This window comes from Protopterus annectens, chromosome 16.part0 (assembly GCF_019279795.1).
Source record: "Protopterus annectens isolate FY-2018-M chromosome 16.part0, PAN1.0, whole genome shotgun sequence".
Taxonomy (NCBI): domain Eukaryota; kingdom Metazoa; phylum Chordata; order Ceratodontiformes; family Protopteridae; genus Protopterus; species Protopterus annectens.
In genome coordinates, this window is record NC_056750.1 from 685,180,312 (window position 1) to 685,207,125 (window position 26,814).

The following is a 26,814-nucleotide window of genomic DNA, read 5'->3' on the forward strand; positions in this document are numbered from 1 at the left end:
ACAGAGGGGATAAAGGCAGGCAAATGAATAGACTGATTAAGTGACAACTCATTACCAACCTTGGGCACAAGGACACCCTGTCCTTATGGAGCACCAAAAAAAAGAGGACAAAACATATGGACTTGAAGCTCAGACTCCCATGTAGCAGAAGTAAGGGCCAAGAAAAGAACAGCCTTCCAAGAGCACTGTTGCAAGGAAGCTGAAGTTACAGGCTGAAAAGGAGCTTGAGTCAATTTCTCCAAAACAAAATTAAGATCCCAGGGATGAGGAACAGGCTTCCCTGGAAGATCTAATATGAAGGCCTCCTTTAAGAAACTGTTTAGCTTCAAACCTAGGAGATAAAGGCAACCAAGGAGATATACCTGATAAGTGGGCCTTAACAGAAAAGTAGGCCAGTCCAGCATTGAACCAAAGGAATATCCACAGAAAGTGGATCCAGGTTACAAGAAAGACAACAAACAGAAAACCTCTTCGATTTGGATAAGTAGGATTTCTTAGTATTGGGTTTCATGGCCTCCTACAGGACCCTAAGCACATCTTCAGAAAAAAGGTGTCTATGTGGAATTAAAATCCTATTACTCACAGTGTTATTTGAAGAGTGGACAGGTGGGGATGGATGAGAGACCCGTTGTCTTCTGTGAGTAGGTCCACCCTGTGAGGTAGCTTGTAATGATTGCCCTTGGCTAAATGCAGAAGAGGGAACCAATTTTGTCTTGGCCAAAACAAAGTCACCAACAAGATTTTGGGAGTGTCCTATTGAATTTTGAACAGAACTTTTGCAATGAATGCATAACTAACATCCCCTTTCAAGAAAAAGAGAAGGCGTCCACCTTCCACACCAGAGGACCTGGGACTCTGTTCAGTGGGAAGGCAAAGAGATTCCTGTGAAGCATCCATTTGTGGAATTGATTTAAGGACATGCTCAGATAGTCTGCCACAATGTTTTGACTAGAAAAAGAATGTAGACCACCTGAAGAGTCAGCTGATTCCATACTAGGAGTGCCAACTGGCAAAAAAGGTGAGATCTTGTTCCTCCCTGCTTGTTTACATACCACATCACTCTGGTATTGTCTGTGAATACCTTGAGAGGTCCTGGGGAGAAAAGTGGATGAAAGTCAGCAGAAGGGCACTCATCTCTTTGACACTAATGTGCTCCTACTGTTGATAAGGGGACCACACCCCTCGCATCTTTAGGGAGCCAAAAGCTGCTCCCCATCCCATGTCTGAAGCATCTGTGAACAGTTCCTGAGAGGGAAGAGGGGGATGAAGAGAGAGTCCTGGATTCAAAGACACCGGATGGAACCACCACTGAAGGTCTTTCTTGAGACGAGGTAGAAAGTACAATTTTGTACCTACCATAAATGTAGATGTCCGACAGACATGCAACTGCAGTCATAACATATGGGTTGTCCTGCCTCAGGCAGCCCTCGGTCGGCCGAATTCCAAAGTCTGGGTCTGGCGTCGGCTGGTGTCGCCTCCTCTCCGACGTCACAACGGCTGGAGTATAAAGGCATCGACCAACGCCATCTTCTTCAGTGTTTCTTGCCCCAGATGCCAGGTGCCCTCCTAGGAAGGCTAAATTTGGTAAATGGATAAAAATAATCCCAAACATGCACAACAGTAATAAACAGATACACCATAGGAAATACCCCCAGCTAATGGGAAAAGGGGTAGGGACCCAAAAAGAAAATTACAGAGGGGTAGGAGGGTGGGAAAATCCGACTGCAGTTGCATATCTATCGGACATCTACATTTATGGTAGGTACAAAACTGTACTATGTCCTTCAAGAATGCAACTGCAGTCATAACATATGGGTTGAATACCATAGCCAAGCTGGGGGTGGAAGGAACTATGATAAGGATGGTGTAGCTAAAATCCCCTGCAGGACTGCCGAAGCAAAGGCTGCTCGGGATCTGGAGTATAAGGGCAGGTTGTAGTGCTTGGTAAATGTATGCACGGAGCTCCATGTAGCAGCCTCTAGAATGTCCTTTGTAGCCACTCCTCTTAGGAAAGCTGTGGAAGTGGCTGTAGCTCTGGTGGAATGTGGCCTAATATTGGCTGGCACACCTTTTCCATGGAAGGAATAGCAGAATCTGATGCAGTGTCCAATCCATTTTGAAATTGTTTGTTTGGAGATTGCCTTTCCCTGTACTCCAGCAGCATAAGCTACAAACAGCTGGTCAGACTTTCTGGTGGCCTTCGTTCTGTCCAAGTAGTAGCGTAGTTGTCTGTGTATGTCCAAAGTATGCAGTAGTTTTTTCCCCCCTATTTTGAGGATTGGGGAAGAAAGTAGGCAGGTGAATAGCTTGATTTAGAGACACCCTGGAAATAACTTTTGGCATGAATGTAGGATTGGTTCTTAGAGAAACTCTGTCTTGATGAAAAATGAGGAAGGGAGGCACTACCATGAGTGTCTGTATCTCCGAAACTCTTCTTGCAGATGTGACTGCCAATAAGAAGACCGTTTTCCATGAAAGAAATTGCATTTCTGAAGTTGCTGCTGGCTCAAATGGAGGAAGAGTTAATTTTTCCAACACAAAATTGAGGTCCCATGCAGGTACTGGCTGTTTTCTGGGAGGTTTGATATTCTTTATCCCTCTTAAAAACTGTCTTAGCAGAGGATGAGAAAACACTGGAGGGTCACAGTTGTACTTTGCTGAGATTGCTGAGGCATGAATCTTTATTGAAGAGTATGAGAGTCCAGTATGAAACAGTTCTGCCAAGTATTCTAATATTTGAGGTATACTCAGTAATGTTGTGCCCTGACCCCTGTTGGCATTCCAGATGCTTTATCTCTTCCACTTGGCTGAATAGGTTTTTCTGGTGGAAGGTCTGCATGCTTCCAGCAAGATCTCTTGAACTGATTTGGAAAGAGAGTTAGTTGAAGAAGTCATGGTAGCCTCCAGGCTGTCAGATGTAATGTTTTCAGGTCTTGATGTACAGTCCTGTAATTGTGTTGTTAGGGGCAGGGGCCATAGGGTCAGAGGCCATGGCTTGGTCCGAGTTATGCTCAATAGAAATGGGTACCAGTGTTGCCTTGGCCAGTCTGGAGCTATCAAGATGCCTGTTGGTTGTTCTGCTTTGATCTTCAGTATCACCTTGGTCAGCAGAGGCAGAGGAGGGAATGCATACATTTTTAGAGAATTCCAGCTGAAGGAGAGAGCATCCGTTTTCCAGACTAGAGGATGGTGAGTCCTTGTGCAGAACTTTTCCAGGTGATGATTTAAGTGGGAAGCAAAAAGATCCACGTCCGGTCTTCCACATGTCTTTGTCAGTTGAGAGAAAATGAGAGGGTGCAGCATCCATTCGTGTGGATCCATGAAATTTCTGCTCAGCTTGTCCGCCAGTACATTGTCTTTGCCTGGTACAAACTGGGATTGTGAATGTATCTTCAGGCTCAGGGATTTTTCCCAGAGAAGCATTGTTAGTCTGCAGAGGGGATAAGAATGAGTGCCTCCCTGCTTGTTTATGTACCACATGACAGTGGTGTTGTCTGTCCTTATTAGCAAATGTCCTTGTTGTAGTGATTTTTCGAAAGTCTCGATTGTATGTATCACTGCCAACATCTCCTTTTGGTTTATGTGCAGATGTCTTTCCTTTGGCATCTATAGACCTTGAATGCATCTGCCCTCCATGTGCGCCCCCCATCCATGGTCTGAGGCGTCTGTTGTAATCATTTGACCTGCTTGAGGTCTGCTGAAAGACATGCCTTTGTTTAGCTGACTGGCTTGAGCCCACCATAAAAATTCCTTTTGCAGACATGGAATAAGTGGGATTACGTCCTCTAGGCTTTGGCTGTGTTGAGACCATAAGTTTTTTAAATACCATTGCAGCTTTCTCATATGAAGTCTTGCCAAAGGTATCAGAAGGATGCAAGATGCCATGAACCCCAGGGCCTGCAGGATTTTCCTTGCAGTCAACTGGGAGAGTTTTGCTAGGCCTTTGAAGTACTCTGGTAAATGCTGCTGTTTTTCCTCTGTGAGGTAGGCCATTTGGTTTTCTATGTCCAGTTTGGCTCCTAGGAAGATAATCTGTTGGGATGGCAGTAGTTTTGACTTCTGAATGTTGACTGTGTATCCCAAGGCCTGCAGAAGATGCATGACATAGTCCAAGTTTTCTTTTAAGGTTTGTTTGTTGTCTGCTTGTATGAGGCAGTCGTCCAAGTAGGGGTATATTTGAATCCCCTGCAGTCTGCAGTGTGCCACTACTGATGCCAGGCATTTCGTGAACACTCTGGGCGCAGTAGATAAGCCAAACGGCAATGCTGAGAATTGATAATGCTCTGTCCCAAAGAAATCTGAGGTATCTTCTGCAGCTTTGTCTGATTGGGACATGCAGGTATGCCTCCTTGAGGTCCAGAGTGACCAGCCAAGACCCCTTGCCCAACATGGGAAGGAGTTGCTGCAGCGTCAGCATTTTGAACTTTGGCACAATGAGAAAAGTATTTAGAGTTGACAAGTCCAGTATGGGTCTCCATTTGTTTTCTTTTCTTGGAACAAGGAACTGTCTTGAATAAAATCCCTGGCCTTGCTCCTGAGGAGGAACCCTTTCTATTGCTTTTATACTTAACAACTTGGAAACTTGAGTGAGTGCCTCTGCCCTTTGATGATGTGGCAGGTTTGGCATGCCTTGTCTTGTTGGTAATGTGTGGAAGTGGAATCTGTAACCTTTGTCTATCAAATACAGAATCCAGTTGTCCCTGGTTAAGATATGCCAGTTTTGTGAGAATAAGGATAATTTTCCGCCCAAAGGTGCTTCTCTTTGAACCTTTGTAGGCGGTACGAAAGTCAAGTCATTGTGATTGTCCTTGTGGTGCAGCTGAACTGTCATGCACTTCTTTGATTTGGAGGTTGCCATTGGCGGCCCCTGTAAGATCCTTGGTATTGCCCTCTACCTCGGGCACGTCTGCTTTTTCCCCTTTGAAACTTGTCAGAGCCTGGGAAGGACCAATTCTTTGAGGGCCAGTTTGTGCTGAATCTGGGTGGCTGAACCTGAAGGAAATCCTTGACTGTCTGTACTGACTTTGCTTTTTCCTCTATGGATTTCAGCACATCTTGTGCATTAGCACCAAAAAGCTTCTGTTTTTCCAGAGGTGCATCCAGTAACTTTACTTTAACATGGTCTGGCAAAGACTGATCTTTTAACCAAGCATGTCTACGTATCACAGCCCCAGTCATAGCTGACCTACATGAAGCTTCCAGTGCATCATAACAACACTGAAGAAAATGGTTATTAACCTGCTGAGTGTTATGTATATGATCCTGCAATGCCTTTTTATCAATAGGCTCAGGAGAAGCTAGCTTTTTCTGTAAATTATCCAGTAGAAAATCTTGGTACTGAAACATGTGAAAAAGGCAGTTAAGTGACCTCATGGCTAGGGTTGTAGAGGTGTAAACTTTTTTACCCCATCTCTCCAGGGACCTTGCTTCCCTGTCCGCTGGCAGTGGGTTTTTGGCAGAGGAGGTAGCCACTCCCTTGGGGCCCTGTGAAATAGTTTCTAGATCCACAGAGTGGGCCTTAAAAAGGTGCTTGTGAGTGTCAGGGACCCTATAATATCTGTCCGGCTTGACAGGAGCAGGAGGAAGAGAATCAGGGTTAGCACTGGAGTCAGAGAAAACATCATCCAAAACATCCATAACTGGCGGAATGGCCAAAGGTCTGTGCTGGGGAAGCTTGAAGGTACGAAGCCTTTTCCTGGAATCAGAGAATTCCTGACCCTGCCATTGAAAATGTTCCCTCATGGAATGCAGGACTTCACCAAATGAGAAATCCTCTGGAGGGGAGGCAGAGGGAATTGATTCCTCAGCATCAGAGTCCTCGTAGGCCTGGAAGGATTCTTCTTGGGTATCAGAATGCTCAGAATCCCCAGAGGCTTCATCCGAAGAGAGGTCGTCCGCCTGCTCAATTCTGGGCCTTTTCTCTGCAGGTGGCTGAGAATCCCTGTCCGGATGAGGCTGAAACCCCCTCATAAGGGAAATAAGATCTGCAGCAAGAGACATGATCTGCTTATCAGATGAAGGGGCCTGGGCAGCAGGTTTAGGATGGGCCTTGGCCTGACTGGCGGCCTTAGCACGTGCAAAGGCCTTGATGGACATGGATACAGGAGGCCTAGCAGCCCCACGTGCTGGCGTAACCTTGTCCACAGAAATGGTGTCGGGTAGCTCCAGAACTTCGGTTTCCGGAGGAAAATCAACAACCGGCACCGGAGAGATCTCAGAGACCGAAGGTCGTGTTAACGCTGTGTCGTCGGCCTGGAGCGGTTGATTTACCACTTCCGAAGGGACCGGACGACTAGCAGAGGGTTTAGGAGTAGCATCGGTAGTGGACGCGGGCCGAGGATGTCGGTCCCGGTCCTTGCGTTTTTTAGCAGATTGGGTTGTCGGTGGATCCGACGGCATGGTATACGCAAAAGATTCACCGAAGAAGTCCTCGGCAAATTCTGCCCGGTGCCTGAGAGTGCGCTTATTAAAGCAAGCACAGGTAGCACAGGCTGAGACATCATGGTCTGGGCCCAGGCAAGGAAGGCAGAGAGAATGGAAGTCATTATGAGGTATTTGTTTACCACAAGACAAACAATTATTAACTTTCTCAATGTGTTCTGACATCGGCTGAGGCAAGAAAAAATGTTCCCCAACGGGGTACTTAGCTTTTAGATGACTTCGGTACTGAAAACACAGGAGCTGACCGACCGGCACTTGCGAACTGCTTCTGCTTCGGGCACCGCGCGGCAAGAAAGACTGAAGAAGATGGCGTCGGCTGATGCCTTTATACTCCAACCGTTGTGACGGCGGAGAGGAAGCGACACCAGCCGACGCCGGACCCAGACTTTGGAATTCGGCCGACCGAGGGCTGCCTGAGGCAGGACAACCCATATGTTATGACTGCAGTTGCATTCTTGAAGGACATCAGGAATGACAAATTCTAGAGGACATGCATGTTGAAGCCAAAATTACTTCAAGAACCACTGAAACTTTCTCATGTGGAGTTTGGCCAGAGGGAGCATATATGGAAAAGGGGGGAAGAGCTGAGTCAGGATTTTTGCTCAAAGCTGAATCCAAGCTTCACAAATTAAGATCCCAGGGATGAGGAACAGGCTTCCCTGGAAGATCTAATATGAAGGCCTCCTTTAAGAAACTGTTTAGCTTCAAACCTAGGAGATAAAGGCAGACAAGGAGAGATACCTGATAAGTGAGCCTTAACAGAAAAATAGGCCAGTCCAGCATTGAACCAAAGGAATATCCACAGAAAGTGGATCCAGGTTACAAGAAAGACAACAAACAGAAAACCTCTTCGATTTGGATAAGTAGGATTTCTTAGTATTGGGTTTCATGGCCTCCTGCAGGACCCTAAGCACATCTTCAGGAAAAAAAGGTGTCTATGTGGAATTAAAATCCTATTACTCACAGTGTTACTTGAAGAGTGGACAGGTGGGGATGGATGAGAGACCCGCTGTCTTCTGTGAGTAGGTCCACCCTGTGAGGTAGCTTGTGATGATTGCCCTTGGCTAAATGCAGAAGAGGGAACCAATTTTGTCTTGGCCAAAACAAAGTCACCAACAAGATTTTGGGAGTGTCCTATTGAATTTTGAACAGAACTTTTGCAATGAATGCATAACTAACATCCCCTTTCAAAAAAAAGAGAAGGCGTCCACCTTCCACACCAGAGGACCTGGGACTCTGTTCAGTGGGAAGGCAAAGAGATTCCTGTGAAGCATCCATTTGTGGAATTGATTTAAGGACATGCTTAGATAGTCTGCCACAATGTTTTGACTAGAAAGAATGTAAACCACCTGAAGAGTCAGCTGATTCCATACTAGGAGTGCCAACTGGCAAAAAAGGTGAGATCTTGTTCCTCCCTGCTTGTTTACATACCACATCACTCTGGTATTGTCTGTGAATACCTTGAGAGGTCCTGGGGAGAAAAGTGGATGAAAGTCAGCAGAAGGGCACTCATCTCTTTGACACTAATGTGCTCCTACTGTTGATAAGGGGACCACACCCCTCGCATGTTTAGGGAGCCAAAAGCTGCTCCCCATCCCATGTCTGAAGCATCTGTGAACAGTTCCTGAGAGGGAAGAGGGGGATGAAGAGAGAGTCCTGGATTCAAAGACACCGGCTGTAACCACCACTGAAGGTCTTTCTTGAGATGAGGTAGAACAAGAATGACAAATTCTAGAGGACATGCACGGTGAAGCCAAAATTACTTCAAGAACCACTGAAACTTTCTCATGTGGAGTTTGGCCAGAGGGAGCATATGGATGGTGGATGCCATAAAACCAAAAGCTCTCAGAAACTCCCTGAATATAATGGAGGCCAGAGGAAGAAGTGTTTGAAAGAAGGAAATGAGAGTTAAGGCCTTGGGAGGGGGCAGATATGCTAACATAGGCACAGTCTGAATCCTGCAACCCAGAAAAACATGATCCTGAGAGACAGCGCCAGAGAAGACTTTTTGAAGTTTATTGTGAACCCCAGTGTCTGAAGAAAGGAAATGGCAAAATGAAGATTTTGCAACATGAGCTCTGGAGAGGAAGCCTGAATCAGCAGACCGTCCCAAGTAAGGAAATTCTTGGATCCCCTGAAGCCTGCAAAAAGCAATCACAGGAGTGAGGCATTTGGTAAATACACCTGGGGCAGTAGAAAGACCAATGGGAAAATCAGAGAACTGAAAATGCCAGGAAGCAACAGAGAAAAGCAAAAACTTCATGAAAAGGAGATGGATCGGAATATGGAGATAAGCATCCTTGAGGTCCAGAGATACCATAAAAGTCTGGGGAAGCATACGAGGGAACAGACTCTGAAGGGACAACATTCAAAAAGTGGGCAACTTCAGAAAAGTGTTTAAATGAGAGAGATCTAGAATAGGCCTCCAAGTACCCTCTTTCCTGGGTACCAGAAACATCCTGGAATAAAACCCTCTCTCCCTTTGGGACACAGGCACCTCCTGAACAGTACCCAGAGTCAAAAGGTCTTGAAGCACCCATGGGATAAAGGGAAACTGTTCCCGAGGAGGCTGAAGAATGCCCATAAAAGGGGGATGGGATTTCCACACCATGAAATATCCCTTGTGACTAATGGACAGAACCATAGAATCCTGGGTAATTTAAAGCCAAGCAGGAAGACAGAAAGGTAAAGTGAAAGAGGAACATAGCTGGGACAGTCAGACAGCACCTGGTTTATATGGAAAGGAAGACTTCTGAGTCCCCCAAGACAGAGTATCCTTAGCAGAAGGAGCCTGCTTGCCACTCTTTTTATTCTTAGGACGACGATGAGATTGCCTGCGAACAAAGGCTGGCTTACTGGGGTAGTTTCTCTGAAATTTAGCAACAGGAGAGACAAACACTTGTTTGAGTTCCTGTAAAGCCTCCCCCTTATCTCAGTGGGACTTGAATAAATCAGCAGCAGCTTCCCCAAACAATTGCTTATTATCAAGAGGGGCAACCATTAACTTAGCTTTAATATCATCAGGTAATGGTTGAAGCTGAAGCTAAGAATATCTTCTCATCACTGAACCAAAAGCATCAGTCCTAGAAAAGGCATCTGCTGCATCATAACTATACTTGATGGAATCATGAACCACCTTTGAGGAAGTCCCCAAGAGAGAAAGAGCAGAAGTTTTACCCTTAGAGTCTGGGAGATCAGAAATAACCTGACAAGTCTGAGAAAGGAGAGCCAACATGTACCTGGACATATAGGTCTGATAATTAATAGCCCTAAAAGCCAAGGTAGCCTAGGTGTAAACCTTCTTATCTAGCCTTTCCATGGTTCTGCTGTCTTTATGAAGAGGCAGTAACCTGGGCAAAGGAAGCAAGTGAGAGGGCTTGTCAGAGGCTACAGACACCACTAAGGGGTCAGCAGAAGGACACTTGTACAAGTTACAGTCCTCAGGCACCCTATAAAACCTATCAGGTTCCTTGAGAGCAGGAGGCAGAGAATCAGGGACTTTAGATGCATTGAAAAATGCATCCAGCAAAGCAGCCCAAACAGGAAGAATAGCACAAGATTTTGGAGATTCTATCTCCAGCAACTCATAGTACTTCTTATGGATTTCAGAGCTCTCAGCACAATCCCATTTAAAAAAAAAACTTCATCATCCTGGAGACTGTGTCCCCAAAAGAAATTTCTTCAAAGGGAGTATCAGGACTGGTAGATTCCTCTTACTCTGACCTACAGTGCAAAGCAGAAGGAATTTGGGAAGAGTAAGCAGAATCCAACTGCTCCTCGAAGTCCTATTCCCTGGGTCATTTAAGTGGAGTAGAGCAACAAGGGAGAACTGGAACAGAGCCCCCTTGTGAAGGTTTCAATGCCATGAAGGCATTAAACAAACCCTGAGTAAAGGCCTGCCACTCACTCTGTGGATACCTAGGAGCAGGACAGACATGTTTATTTTTTTTGTTTTTCTTTAATGGGATGTCTGCCATGTAAAACTTGGAAGGCTCTGACCCAGGATGGCATTCAATAACAGTAGTAGGGACTTCTGAGGAACCCCCTTAGGCCACTTGGAGATAATCAACCATGGTTCTCCCTGAACATCTGAGGTGGACATCTGCAAAGCCTCACTGGATGTGCTGAAAGCCGGATCCCCACCGGTCTCCAACCTTGTCATGGCAAATGAATCTGACAATAAAGCTGGATGAACCTCTGGGTTCTCACTCACTCTAGGAGAAACATCTGGTGCAGGCTGGACAGCGGAAGATTCTCATCTTGATCTCTCAACTTTCTTTTTCCCAGACAGCTGACCATCATTGTAGGAAGATCCTTCCATAGTATCCTTAGCGAGAAGCTTAAGTTGCTGATTGTCCATATACTATGCTAGGGAAGAAAGCTTACTATGCAGAGTCTTTGGTACAAAACTCTGACAGATAGGACAGGAAGTATGGTTGTGAGAGACACCTAGGCAAAACAAACACTGGCTGTGGCAGTCTTTATCGGGAATTGTCTCCCACATTAGCATTCACCCTTCTTGTATGACATGAAACCCCAAAGCAGCAAAAAGGCAAGAAAAAAAAACAAAACTCCAATGGGGCACTTATCTGCAAAGGCTCGGAAATCGGCAACCGGACATAGGCGTTCAGACTAGCTATCATGAGATGGCATTCTGACTGGCGGCAGAGAGGTTCAGAAGATGGTATGTCCAGCCATCACCTTAACGCCCTATGCTATGTGAGGAACATACGTGTGATGCACAGCATACCTTAAAGCAACCTAAGGTTTTTGCATACTGGCCAGATGTTGGGCTGTCCTAGGCAAGGAATCCCTGATGTAAGGAATACTGCAACACATGAATGGAAGGACATCTAGTGTTATGGTGAGCCACTCATATAACTTGATTACATTCATTGTAAGGATAACTGCTCCAGTAACATTAGCAAAAAAACAGCTCTATGGTGAGCAACATGTTCATATCATGCCATGTAAAATAGCAGCTGCAAATCCTTCCTTGTCCTCTTTGGCTACCATATCAGTCTGGGGCTGCATGAAGGTCACACTTTTTTTCCAAGAGAGTCAGAAACATTTACTTAACACCCCACATCTGGCAGCTGGGACAAATGAATGAGGCTTAAAGGTCATCCATTTCTGATACCTTGGTATCTCAATGGTGCAGAATCTCCTTTGCCGAACATTTTATATTACTTTAGCACAAGATTAATATCCTTCCATAGCTGTGTTATGAAAATGAATGGATTGTTGGGTCCCAAAGTCAGATCTGCCACAGCTAAGGGAAGTACTTATCCGTTTTAACCCTGCTATCTTCAGCATTAGGTTGTGCTAAACATATCATTCTATTTTCACATCAAAGTTTCAGATCTGTTAAGATTTCTCTGCATATTTTAAACTGCACCCCCCCAGCATGGCTTCCCAGTTTTCTAGCAAATTAAAATCAGACCTTGCCCTAGAGCACTTATCTTCAAGCTTCACAGTGTCAACTAATGTCAGTCTCCAGCATATCCTCAGCATTAACGGGACATGCAGGCCCAGTGGTACCACTGTATTGCATTTTCTCTCTATTACCCTTAAAAGAGATAATCACACTTTTCCAGACTTTTGATCTGTTTTCTAGGGCTGATATATATACTGACATCACAAATTGCCATGAAGGTTAATACTTTGCATTTCACTGTTCAAAGTCATCCAAGATATAGAGACATATGTATGTGTTTAGACAACCTTCATTCCTTGCCTTCAACTCTTTGGCCTGTATTCATGGCATGCATTCTAGCCTTAATCTACCCAGTTCAGTGTAAACTACTTACTTTGACATATAAATTAATTTTATTGGGTACCTCTTCAGATTTTGTTGAACTATGCTGATAATTGATTACAAGCTAAAGAGAACATGTACTACTGAATATGGATGTGTTTAAACCGGCCTACATTCTACCCAAATACTAGGCAGCAATAATACTGGTTCATCCATTTTATAAACTCACTTGTAACTATCCAAGTGTAAAGACTAACTACAATGTATGTTCTGCCCAAGTGTAAATATCTCTAACAAATATACCTTGTGAGTTTTTACTATATACTTCTCCAGCCTTCCCTGCTAACTATCGAGTAACCCCCCCCCCCCCCCCCCAGTCAGACTCAAGCCCATTTATTCCCCCACAATGGCCATCTCCAGTTTGAGGTGAGAGTCATCTGGAGAGCTGTAATTCAATCTGTCACATGCATCTTTTATTTCCTGATTAGAGTTTCAGCAGTGAAGGCAAGTACTACTATTCCTGTTTAATGTATACACCACTTCCTCCCTTCTGTCAATTACAACACTTCACACTCTTCTGGAAGCCACAAACAGGATAGCACTTAACGTGCTGTCAATCATCTTTAAACATCTGGCCCACCAAAGGCAGAAGAACAGCAGGACACTCCCACTCTCTCAGTGCTTCATTCTCCAGGGAGCCATCAATGGGAGGAGAACTCATGTCTGACAAGAGGCAATTATCCATCCATCTATCCACATATGGAGGAGTTCCTGCAGGCCATAATTCTTTTCCTGGACAGGGGTCATGTGACCTGCATCACCTAAGAAGCCACTATATCCTCTCCTTTTGCAACTGTGCACCCAAAGGGAAGGCTGCCACTTCATGGCTTGGGTTCTGTGCATCACCACCTCTTGGTTGCAGTTTACATCACCATGCATCTTCAGTCTATTAAATCTGTAAGAAAGTGTTATAAAAAAAAAAAATAAAAAAAATAAAGGAAATTTCTCTATGTAATCACATCAGAATTTTAACTCAGCCATATCAGCTATGGAAGCTCATACACACTATATAAGGACACATTTCTTCTGTCTTCCACATTATAGAGTCCAATCACTGAGACATTAAATCCAGTGACAAATTCAGGCTTGTTCAATGATGATACAAGTTCCTTAGTCACACAGCACAACTTCTGTTTGAAGGTAATGCAAACAGCAGGATGTAACTTTCAACCAACCACTTCTGTTTCTCTTTCCTTTTTTTGGGGTGTTTATGTTTCAATCTAAATCTAGATTTATTGTTTCACTTACTATAGATCCAGAGTATTTAAAGACTGCAAATACATCATACAGCAACATACAAGGACTTTGCCTTGGGTGTTATATTTCTGTCAAATAACTTCATGTTTTGGTATATTTATTTGGTCCTGCCTACACAGTACATCAGATTAATTTACTTTTATAATTTGTTAATTTGTAAGCAGGATGGCCCAAAGACTCATTTCAGTTATGAATCACACCACAAGGGCAAGAGTAACTAACATAGCGACAAATGGAGTATCTTGGTGTATGTAATTAACTACCATGTTTTTGAAACAAATCTGTAGGACCTTGGAAAAACCCAGATGGATACAAGGAGAGTATGCCGAATCCATCCTGGACCTGTCACAGACAGACATCTTTCCAGTGAGCAATTGTGCTGCCATCTAAGCATATCCAAGTCGGTCTCAAATATAAAACATCTACCTACTCCTTTTTTATAGTATCATTTTATTTAGAAATATTTTCCAGCAAATATTATTGCATCAGAACAGCAATCTTTAGGACTGCAATGTATATTCACCTTCCAGAGACAATTTTTTATCATTATATAGTACCCTATATAGTAAGGGAATTCCTGGGTTACTTTAGACACAGTAGCTGTACTGCCTGAGTTATCCCTTCTTAGATCAGGTTACATTAACAACAGCTTCCTTTTCTGTTATATAATTTATGCCCCACTGTTTATCTAATTTTGCAGTTTCATTTCATATTAGGAGTCTGGTATGTGAGGTGGGTGTGTTTACGGACCATATTTTCATTTGGCTAATGGAGAAATACAAAAAGTTACTTATGCCCCGTCTGTTTGGTAAATATAATCCTATTTATAGGTTCATAGGTAAGTACTAGGATAGCTGTCCTTGATGGTCATTTTAAGCCCAGCCAATTTCCATTTTGGTGCTTGAATTAACCTATCATATTTGGTGTTAAATTGGCCTTATCCCCCTTGATCTATAACATATTACCCCTAGTGAGAATAACGGGGATCATACCATAGATAATTTGATGAGATACATGGAAGGGGTAAAGCATTTAGGAGCTCTCTCTGTCCATTATTAGTACAAGGGAAAACATGAGGTACATTTTCTGTTTCTTATCCATAGATCCAAGTTCAGTTTTAAGATGGAAAAGCATGATCATTGCTTAATTTGGATGGAGTCTGTTCCAGAGCATCATTATCCCCTGCAAGACAAGCCTGTCTCACCAAACCATTCTGTTGATATTGCAGAACATGTTTAGATCCCTAGACCAAGAATTTGTAGGATCTTGCTCCATGGTGATGTTATTACAGTTAGCATCCTGTAATGCAATTTACCAAGAACTTTGTCAGTGTGGAAGCTATAACACAGATTTAAGTGTTACTTTTAATAATTGCCTAGCTGCATCAAGTGCATCCAATTTTATACCTCTCAACCTCTTAGAGCAAAACATCTGGACAAAGCCTAAAATGATGAGGGGACAAACAGGGACAGATTTAAATATTGCTCTTACAAACTTAGAATGTTGATAGAATAACAGGTTTTGCATTAGCATGAATTTTCTGAAGGATGTAGAGTCTTAAACTCAAAAGTCTGGCATTATTTAATGACTTCAATCCTCAGTTATTTGCTAGAAAAGTACAAATTTTAGGAGGAACACACCAAAAATATGAAGCAAAAATCTGGACATTCTGCGAAAATCTGTACAGTTGAGAGGAAGTGAGCTTCTTCCACGTTCGTTCATGCAGCTGCCACGCATGTAGCGAACTTGAACAATTTCTGCTGTTAAATAATTTGTCAAAAACAATTTTCTCATTACCCATTTCTTTATATCTACTCTTGTATATTTTAAGTCCCTTTAAAATTGCATATATTTCCTTTAAGGGGGAACCTGCCATAAATTAGATTAGAATGCTAATAAAGGTGTAGCCTTATGTAACAGTAATTGTAAACAACTGTGAGCACAATACAACTTAAATTACTTAACATCAGATACAGAAGAAAAACGTCCCATTTTGGACCCACTTACTGGACATTCTGCCACTAATCACAGCTTTGGTGTCCTCTGCCACACTCCACACAGGGATACTGCTTTTTATTCTCTTGCGTTTAGGCCATTCCCTCTACCTATATGGGGGGGGGGTGGTGATTGACCTATATGGCAAGGATAAAAGTCAATCATGGCACAGCCAACAATGATTCCTTCTGGTACTGCACAGACCCCACTGCCTTGATTTGCCTGTTGAAGTGTGGGCTACAATGGTGTCCCCAAAGTCTGTGGTTCCTCCACTCATGCCTGATAATGCTACACAGTACATAAGTGCTTGCATGCTGCTTGGCACAGCCAGTCTCAACTTTCTAGTCCACATACTACTTGCTGAGACACATCCCCAGGAGTGTTCGGCAATAAAACAGACCTGACTGTCTCCCTCTCCACTGGGTGATTCATCTGAAGTTAGCCACTTCCTCCATCCCTCTCTCTTTGGCCAGCTTCTTTAGCACTGAGCTGGCCTGACTCAGAATTAAGATTTGCTAAAGCTACCTCAAGAAGCAAGTATGACTTCTGATGAAGTTAGACTGCAGTATAACTAACAATTATGAAACTTTGCCATGTTAATTAGCATCGATGGCTTGAGAGTTCCAACTGACTACTGTAGTGCCCCCCCCCCCCAAAAAAAAACAAAAAAACAAAAAAAATATAGCAGCCAGCCACCAAGTTCTTAAAATAATCAACTAATTTTGACAGCAGATAAACTCAACACATGCACTATCACAGCAATAAGCAACACCAACAGCCAGAAACAAGAGGGGGTTATGTAGTCTTAAAATGACTGATGAAGTCAGACTGGGTGATTTATTCTGCCATAACTCCAAGTTAGGAACTAACTAGGAAGCCTTGTAGCACAAAAACACAGAGAGAGATACTTATAGGTATGCAATAAAGCAAATGGATTTACACCCATGCACTATCTCCCCATTCAACTTCTAGAAAGAGAAAACAGGTTTCTTAACAGCAACCAATACCCACACATGTCCAAGTCACAATAAGGAAGAAAAATTAATTTAAAACTATTTTTATTCTTTTAGTCAGAACATTTCATTTGGGTGCAAGTGGTACCTACCATCTGAAACTCTATATTGATGCTGTCACAGTAATGCCATACTGTAAATTCAGTATACACTATCAAAAAGAGTTGAACACTCAACAGACACGATTAAACATTTTAAGTACTAGCCACAATTAGCTGAGCTATTTACAAAGAAAAAAATGTTATACAGGCTGGTTTCGATAAATACTTACAAAGCTACCTATTACAAATCTATGTGTATCAGAAATACAACTCTACAGAAAAAAAGGAATAAGGAATGATAGAACTTGCTGAATACCTATACAGCTGAATTAAATAAAATCAGTACATCCAACAGACAAGTCTACCCCTGACACAAAAAATACAAATTAGACTTCATATAACAAGGGAAAAAATAAAAAGGTAGAGGAAATGTTTTTGGCAACTTTTAGCTCATTGCATGCATCATGTTGCTGGGTTCATTTTAGAACTGAGCTTTCTGGGGTTGCCAAAACTACAAAGTGCAGACAGGTACAGCTCAACTACATGCATCCAGCTTTGTCCTGCTGCAGCACCCAAGTGTTTCTGCATCACAGGATTCACACAGACTGTAAACCGGTATGTCCTGTTTATAATTTCACGTGTTAGTCTGATACAGGCCCAGCAGGCAGTGGTTAACTTGCTTGCCTAACTTGTCTTTCTACTTTTGTGTATAACATATTTTAATTCAACACCTGTGAAATGACAAAAAAAAGTGTGTACCTCAAATTTCTCAGGCTTCTATATACCTTACAAAAAATCTCTCTAACATGGTATCCTCCTGTTTGACAGAACTGCATCAAATGAATAGTCTCTAAGATTTAGAATACAAAAGCAAAACACAAAGGATAAAATGTGAGGAGCTGGAAGCTTAGTTTCTAACCAGTGTCTGCACCTACAGTAGTAACAATATCAATTACAGCTTTTAATTTTAAAACACATTTAACATTTATAGTACAAACATAACACCCTACATATGTGCACAAACCAAGTCTTAATCATGTTTTCTGACATAAAATAAAGCTTTTCCAATCCTGAAACTCATTAGTCAAACATTAATAGCTGTGTTTAGAGGGCAACAATTTAAAGTCCCCCGCAAGCCTTAAAGTTGGGGAATTTGGTAGGTACCTACAAGTATAGGGTACTGCAGGCCTGTTGTATATGACACACTCTTCCTCTCTTCTTTGAAACAAGAACACAGTTTGGTAACTAAGACTGTGACAACGGACTTTGCTCTCTGTTCCTAGAAATACCGTAGTGGGCACACAAAGCCTAGTCAAGCACAGCTTACCATATCCGCAGAGATTATGTGGAAACAAAGGGACTTTGATCTTTAGGTCATCCAGCACGTTAAAAGGTTACTACCACATCTTAAAAGCATTCCTCCAGGGATACCTTGGAGTGTTTCCAATGAAACAATAAACTAAAAAAATAATACCAGAAATGATGACTTTTGGTTTGCCTGACATTGAGCCATTTAAACAATACCTACTTAAGACCAAGTGGCAATGTTAATGGATGGACTAACACAGGGGCAATAAGGATGCTGCAAATGTAAGCAGGATCCTTGTAAACAAATGTATAAATGGGGCATTACTCCACAGCACCCCAGCCCTAGGGTGGGAAGAAAATGACAGTGCATGCTGACCAAGAGGATTAATTTACTAGTTTATTTTGTTAACCAGGTTTTTCAACACACTGAGGCCCATTCTTTAGTGATGGCCCAGCCTAGTTTAAGTGACTTGTTTGGAGTTGTAGAATTCGAAAACGGAGACTGATGGAATCAAACCCAAAACTGGGGAATGAAGCTCCCACAGCTCACATCCGCTCTGCACTAAACTGACAGACCTTCAGTAAGTTAGTGATGGCCTATCCTAAACATGGCCTGGGTGTTTTTTTTTTATTCAATATGTGGGTCTTTGTAATTTTAATGTCTGCTACATTTTCTCCCCCTGCCTTTCTTTCTTGCTATCACCACAGATGTGTACACCAGTCTGTGCTCCTTCATGACCCACTGACAACTCGAAGGCACCAGTTCTAGAACCTCCTCCTACCTTGTGCATCCTTACTTACAGGATACAACCTTGTAGGATTGACTATTTATGCAAGAAGTATTGAAGAGATTACCAGGTCTAGGACCAAGCAATGGCAATGACTCACTTGTTCCAAGAGACCCCTATTTTTTCCCTCCTAGTTATGGAAACATAAGCAGCAATGTAGTGGTGTGGTAACTGATACACCCTACACTTCCGTAATACAGATGTCTTCAATAGTCTTTCCTCAGTTTCTGTTGCCAGGGGTTAGAATTGCGATTGTTCATCACAGTGGTTTGACTTTAGTGAATGGAAATGAAAGAATTAAATCTTTATTTTCCTGGTCCTGGCAGTAAGATTCTTCCTGAACCTGGACCAAAAACAACATAAATGGAAATTTAACAGGTGGCTGGCCATATGAATTTAGTCAGATAAAAAGGACAATCTTACCGCCAACAGCTTTAACACACCCATAATAAGATTATTACTCAAAGTGCATCCCTGATTTGCTTCAATTATTTAAGCCAGCTACTTTTTATTAGCCAGAGATACCACATGAGCTGCACTTAAGCACGGAAATGCAACTGTTTCTCATATCTTTTTCCAGCAAAAGAAACAGCTGGAATCCATCATACTAGAATTCATCATCTCCATTTATGTCAATTCATTTTAACATACTGGACAAGACTCTTTACCAACATTACATGAAGAAGCAACCCTACACATCAGTTTCTATGGAGCCACCCAAACTTTCAGGTATCATTTGCTCAAGTTACTAATACAGTTGGACATACTAGACTCAACAACTTTATATATGTCCAGAAGTGTAATATCTTCTATAGGCAAGATTATTCTTGTGGTTGTGAAGTGTACATCAGTTTAGAATTTAGCATCTCTACACTGGTTTTCGATTAGTACTTTGCAAGCAACTACTCCCTTCTAGGTAGTGGGGAGGGGGGCTGGCTAGTTTGAACTACGATATGCACAGTGGTACTGTTCTGAATTAGACTGTCCCTGTGATGTTTAACCCACAGCGACATTAGTGCACAAAAAAACTCTGCAAATATTGCTTAGGCTTAAGAACAAATGCCATCCAATGTGGCTGCATAAACTATTGGGATTATCTCCTGTAGTAATAATTACCCTTCAGTCCATATTCTCTTGTAGTGACTACCACCTTTCAGTCCATATTATCTTGTAATAACTACCTTTCAGTCCATACTGGCAAATCTACACATTGACAGTAGTACATTAGTTTTCCCTCAGCCAAACACAGCTCTTAGTCATTGCTCACAGGCCAAAGGTGGACTCCTTCTACGGTGACCACACTACGACTAATAACATTCAGCTTTAACATTCATATCACTAAAACTCCAGTGTGCGAAACGGAAGCAACAAAAAGCAGTGCTCATCATAAACCACAGGAAAAAGAAAATAACCATGTTTACAGCTGCATATATCTCACACTTTTAACATTAACTAGAAGTCTAAATAGACCTTTCAAAAACTTTAAGACTCTTGCAGGAAAAAAAGCAGTCCTGCATATAGGTATCAATTTCAAAATTAGTGCAGTACATTCCTATCTAAAAGCTCCTAATCCATTTCTAGCCATTGAAGGCATGTCTGATTCCAGATGAATATGGATGTCCATGTGAAATGGGATGGGCTGCACAATGCAAATTACATACCCTAGTAGGATAAGCAACTCCAGTCTGTGTACTTAATCCCACTGCAGATCAACATGGAATATTCCGCTACAAATCCACATGGCAGTATTCCACTACTAGTCCCCACGGTAGTATTCCACTGCAAATCCTCATGGGAGTTTTCCACTGCACTTCCCATCATGGTGGCCATACAAGCCTTTAACTTTGTCTATAACAAGCCTCTGTTGTGATGACAGATCTGAAGGAAATATCTTCCAAGACCAAAATGTCACTTTCATAAATTACAGTGGCTTCTATTCTGAATGTTACTCTTCAGCAATCCCCATCTAAACATTGGGAAATAGTCTGTGTGCGCTTTGTCTCTTAAAAGTGTACACAGATCTTGTTTCCTTCATCTTGTCCATGGTGGAAATAAGATCAGAACCTTCAACACTGCTTATCTCAGTAAGAATTCCTTGTCTTTGAAGAATCAACAATTTGAAAAGACATTCTCTAAATAAAAGAGGAAAACATATTCCTTAAAATGTTGCATTTAAATGGGAGACAGTGTCACCAAACCACAGAATGTTGCATCACTTAATATTTAGGGATGCACTAAGACAAAACCAGTCTTAACAGACAACCAATGATAGCTTCAGTACTGAAGGCTGCATGCTTTATGGCACAGAAACCACAATGTGGGGCTCCATTCTCCTTAGGTTTCCCTAGCTGTTCACAGGCTATGACGCTAGACAACAAATGCCCTCTGTTGTAAAAGAAAACGATATATAGCCCCAAAAGTTGGACGATCTTTGATGTCACGACTCCAGCATCGCAGCATGAGGTCAAAGATTTGCGGTGGACATAGAGGCGGCTGGGAAAGGTAAATCTGCAAAAGCGTGGAGCACAAAATGTTAGAATTACATGACAGTGATTTAAATAAATGCATATTAAGTGCAGTCAGAGAAATAATGGTTATAAAATGATAAACGTTTACACAAGCTATCTAATCTTTATGAAAATGACTGGTACAGAGAGAGGAGAAAATGGACTTTTGGGCCATATACTAAGCACTTCTACATCATACTCAAAATGTAAATATGTAGCTCTCCCGAGGAGAATGGAGATGCATTCTCTTTCCAGCAATCAATTGCCTACTAACATAAAGGTGTCTCCCTTCACCATCAACAGATTTTCACCAAGGGTCCACAGAGCCAATAAACAGACAATAGAACTTCATGGAAAATAATGGCTATCTTCATGCAACCTGCAAGAACTCAGTGTAAGAGAGGATGTGGGGAAAAACAGAGTAAGAGAACAGTTCAGATATTGTGCTATAGTAATTTATTCATTTATTTTAACCCTCCTCCCAAATGCATCAGTAACATCTAGCCTTTCTCCCGGTCATTCTATAACAAATCCCTTTTTCTGAGATGTGGTGATCTAGTGGTCAACTCTTTCCCCTCAATGATGAATCAAGCACTGGGAGAGGTCTGTCATCAGTGATAAATTCAAAAATGTTTTGTTTCTTTCAACAAGTCCTGTGCTAAGGCTGTAACGACTACATATATCCGCACCTCTGGGATGCACCTGCCACTTATGGTTGTATTGCTATAGACTGCTAAGCTGTCATGGGCAGTACAGTCCTCCCAAACAAAGCAAACCAAGGTTTCTCTCCTTAAAGAAAGAAAGGCACTAGCAGCATTTTCATATCCCCCAGGAAAGCTCTTTTGTCACCCTATCTTCTACTCACACTCAGGTCACCTGGGGTAATTGTCAAAAAATATTCACAAACAGGACAAATCCACTTATTACAATCTAATTTTCACAAAGGCGCTAATGAAAGCCTACACAACAGTGCATTGGCAGCAGAACACAAGAGCATACATACACCCTTGCATGTCTGCACGCACACATGCATGCGCAAAAATGCATAACAGATAAAGGTGCAAAGCAGAGCTGCATTATTCTACAAAACAGTCCTTTGTCACCCACAGCATATACTTTACTGATGCATTTTCAAACTTTTGCAGGCAGCTAATGTGTATTAAACTTGCATTTCCCCTGTTATCCATTCAGAGATTTAAAAGACTCACAGGTTACGCAATTTACTGGCAACGTTTGGGGTTATGTTTGTACTGAATTTGACAATCCATTCAGAGATTTAAAAGACTCACAGGTTACGCAAGGTACCTTAATCTTTTTCTTACCTAAGTGACACAGATTAATGCTCAGTTTGGAACATTTCTAACAGATGAGTACAAAAGATCTTGAAAACTTGTTAAAGGAATCTGCACATAATGGCTATTCCGTGTTCACCCTACAAATAAGCATAAGTTCTTTTATAAGCTGAAGCACACATCAACTTCAATTGACAACCCCACCACCACACGCATTCTTAAAAATTTTGGCAGGTGCAATTATTCAGCTAATTTCAGCACTAATTAACAGCTCTATCAAGGAGGACCTTAAGGAGGCTCTTATTGTACACACCGTATAAAGGAAGAGTCTCAAACACTTTTGTCTCCTTATCAAAAATTGTAGAAAACTGTATTCATTCACAACCTGGACATCTAAGTAAATCCAAAATTATCTTCAATTTACAACATGGTTTTAGGCCTACAAGTGGCAATCATACTGTCCTACTGGATTTTGTAGAGTACATCTGTGGCAACTTAGATCATGGTAGAATTGCAACAGTCTTTATGGTTGTCTCCAAGTGAGATATAACATGAATTTACTAATGGTGACCATGCAATGCCTTTCATTACCCTAAGTAGATATGGTCTTTCTATCAGTACCATTTAATGGTTCAGAAGGTATCTAGAAAGAAGACACCATTCTGGTCAAAAGAAAGACTGCTATCTTGTTACCATTGCCTGCCAATGCTGGAGTCCTCTCAAGGTTAGGTCACTTCTTTTTATTGCCTTTATGAATGACATGGTAGCAAAACGCAAAACTGATCACTGAAGATTCTACAATACTTTTTGCCCACAATAAAATCACCATGGCCAACACATGCTGAACTTTACCTCCAAATCGATGAAGTTACGTCTTAAAACTACAGGGCTTCATCTTAACACTACTAAGACCAAAACTATGTTCTTTGTAAGCAAAAGTCAACATTACTGTCATTCTAATATCACTATCTTATCAGAGAACAACTCCAATACACTCAAGCCCCTCAAAAGGCCATCATAACTTAACCTCCCAAGTCAACAAATGAGAAAGTAATCTCCACAATCTCAGTCCTGATGATCATTTAAAGTTTGACAGACAGATGCATAATGTGTTTAAAACCATTCAAATGTTAGGCTGTACAGAGTTGAGTAATTTCTTTCTTATGGTGCTCCACTATCTACTGATATGTAGTTGCTTCCTCCACCTCTACATTTTGTGCACCTTCTAACTGAACTATTCCATACATTTCCCTTGGCTTACAATAAGATAGCTAGATGTGCTACAGGAATCCACTAAATAACTGTTTAGACTTTTGTAGCCTGAAATACTTTGAACTTATCTGGCAATTGCCAGTAACTCACTTGACATTTAACAGTTAAATGCTTATACACTCCCAAGTGTCCTGCTTTTTACTAATATCATTAAGTGGTGCATTATTATAAGCAAGTGTATTTAGAACTTCTACTGAACAGTGAGCATAAATCCACAAAACAGAGTAGTTTAGAAATTCTTACTATCCAGTATATATTCAAAAACTCTGGAACAAGCCACAGCATAGTTTCAGATACATTTATGAAATGAAGGCCTCTAAAATATCTTCAAAAAATGTATTTGTAATGTGATGTGACCTTCTAATACCACATCACTTCAGGAAAAATGTGTTCCAGGCACTTTTGTTGTCTTGTTACAAATTTACAGATTACCTGCAATACCTTCCTTTTAATGATACAAAGTTAATTTGCCCTCTTTATGTGCTAATCATTCATTCTTAGCCCCTTGCAGCCTCCGATTTTTTTTTTGGTAACAACAGGACCTGCCTGATGGCTCTACTACCTTCACCCAACTGGCCCGTTTGTTCTATCTGAGGGAGGTAGACTGAGAACCAGGGTAGGCAAGCATCCTATGACCCATTCCATTCTTCCTGTGGTACCTTATTAACTCATTCATGCCCTGCCATTGCAAGACTGGGGGAGTAGAGGGTGGGCCAGATTATTTGTGTAACGAGGTGGCATACCCTCCCTCATTGGAGCATCCTCCATTCCTTCGGTCAGCTCACTGAGGTCCACTTTCAAGCTGCTGGCTTGCAAGGAATGTGTACCCACATGTACTCTCAACTTTAGTGTACACATGGTGTAGGCAGCATGCACTCACAGGATCATACTCCATGGTTGACACAAGTGGTAAGTCAGTTCCTCCCCCCTCCCATCAGGATAGGGAATGCTCACTGCCATCCTCAGCTGTCCAAGCTACTAATCAAGTGTTTGGTCACCTGCATTATCTTTAGGGCTTTATCTTCCTCCAACTGCAGAGAAGGCATCAGATCACTGAAGTTTACACACTAGTTATACAAGACATTTATATTTGTGTTATTCACTCCTGAAATATATTTGTGCATCCGTACATATCTCTGCAGTGTATATACTGTGTGTGTTCATCATGCTTATAAACATTACCTCTAAAAATTAATGCAGTATCACATAACTGTTATGTACTTTTCTGACTTTTAATTTTATCTACTGGCCACAGTTTCCTCAGCTGCTTTCATCTATACAGAGATCTCCTCTCCAGTACACTGAATTAGTATTTCCTCTGAGTATATAGCACATTTACAGCACTACATCATACTATATGCAGTCTCTTAACATCTAAAACACTTTTCTGATGTTCACTGACTTCATCCACATTTTTTTTGTACATCTCCAGTCTGAATTTTTAAGACAACTTATGAAGATTTCCAACTCTGACACAGACAGGGGCTTCTTTATCACTGTCAAGAATTCCATACTTTTTGATTCTTCCTTCCGGAACCACAGCTTGTAATATGTTTGCCCAGTGCTACTATTTTGGAGTGCATTATTTGAAATGCCTTCATTCCTAACATCTAACTTACCAAGTGCTTAAAAATTAAGCTCTAGCACAATACAGTTTTCATAATATAATACATGGGTATTGTATAAATAAATGTAACATTAAGACAGAATTAAAATGAAAGTTATGTACTTACCATAATGGTAGATCCAGGTTGTCTGACTTTCATTCAGTTCAGCTATGGGCCATCACATCTAACCACATCCAAAGTTGGCACCAACTCTGAAGCCCTCTGTTTCTAGGGTCCTCTCCTTCTGTACCCACAATTCTCTGAACTCCAACTCAATACCTCAGAACAGACTGAGTTGGTACCAGAATGTAAGACAGAAAAATATCAGGGTTATGGGAAACAGGAAGTTAGGACTGCTCACAGCAGGATATGCCAGACCTGACCCAACCATCAAACCCTAACTGTGACAATTTGGATGGGGGGGGGGGGGGGTGACAGGGAGGATGAACCAGACAAAAAAATCAGATAGGTTTTTGTGAAAGGTAGATCATGCCTGCTCAACCTGGTTGACTTCTTTGAGTCAGTCACCAGAGCTGTGGATGAGGGTAAGGCAGTTCATACAGCCTACCTCGATCTGGCCAAGGCCTTTGATACCATTCCCCATTCAGGAATTATTGATAAACTCACCAAACAAGGCATCAACTCCCTATATCACTAGGTGGGTTGAAACTGTCTCACAGACAGAAGCTACAGTGTGAAAGCAGTGGACTCCAAGTCAGACCGCCAACAAGTCACGAGTGGAGTCCCACTGGGATCAGTCATGGGGTCTCTCCTGTTTGGCATCTACTTTTCAGAAGTCCAGGCCATCACGGAGGGACTCTGGCTGACCAAATTCACAGATGACTGCAAACTGGGAGCCATTATTAACTCCCCAAGTGATGTAGATGTCCTACAGAAAGGCCTCACTGAGATCAATGACTGGTGTTGAAACCATGGCCTTAAGCTTAATGCCAAAAAATGCATCATCATCCCTTTTGGGAAAAACTCAGTTCCCACTAATTACCACATCAATGTGAGCCCACTGAACACAGAAGGCATTATTAGGGATCTGGAAACACAGGTTGACAGCAACCTCTCCTTCGACCACCATATTGCCATATTGCCACTGTGGTCACAGATTCTATGTGGCACATCTCATTACCAAGGGTTTTGCATCCAGGAAGAAAGAGGTCATCATCTCTCTCTATTCCTCCCTCATTTGGCCAATCATCGAGTATAGCAATAGCTGGAAAAGCCACAAAAGTATCTCACGAAGAGGATTCTAGGCCTTAAACACATGTCCTACATGGACAAACTCAAAAAAACTCCAGCTATTCTCTCTCATATTGTCTACTAGGAGGTGATCTCTGCTTGACTTACAAAGCCATGTCTGACCCAGCTCTGCTAGAAATGCTACATCTAAAGAAATCCCAATCCCTCTGCACCACATGCTCCAGAGACCTCAACCTCATTACCACAATCAACAGAACATGTTG

At 42.0% G+C, this 26,814-nt stretch overlaps 1 protein-coding gene across 4 annotated transcripts in view; it reads right to left on the reverse strand.

Annotated features, from left to right (window-relative positions):
* Positions 1-16,552: 16,552 nt before the first annotated feature.
* LOC122790442 (discoidin domain-containing receptor 2-like) overlaps positions 16,553-26,814 on the reverse strand; it is a 1,000,047-nt gene continuing 989,785 nt past the window's right edge. For all 4 annotated transcript variants that reach the window (XM_044057975.1, XM_044057974.1, XM_044057973.1 and 1 more), the window contains one exon: positions 16,553-21,169. In XM_044057975.1, coding sequence (XP_043913910.1) covers positions 21,029-21,169 — 141 coding nt within the window. In that variant the 3' untranslated portion in view covers positions 16,553-21,028. The remainder of the gene's footprint in view (positions 21,170-26,814) is intronic.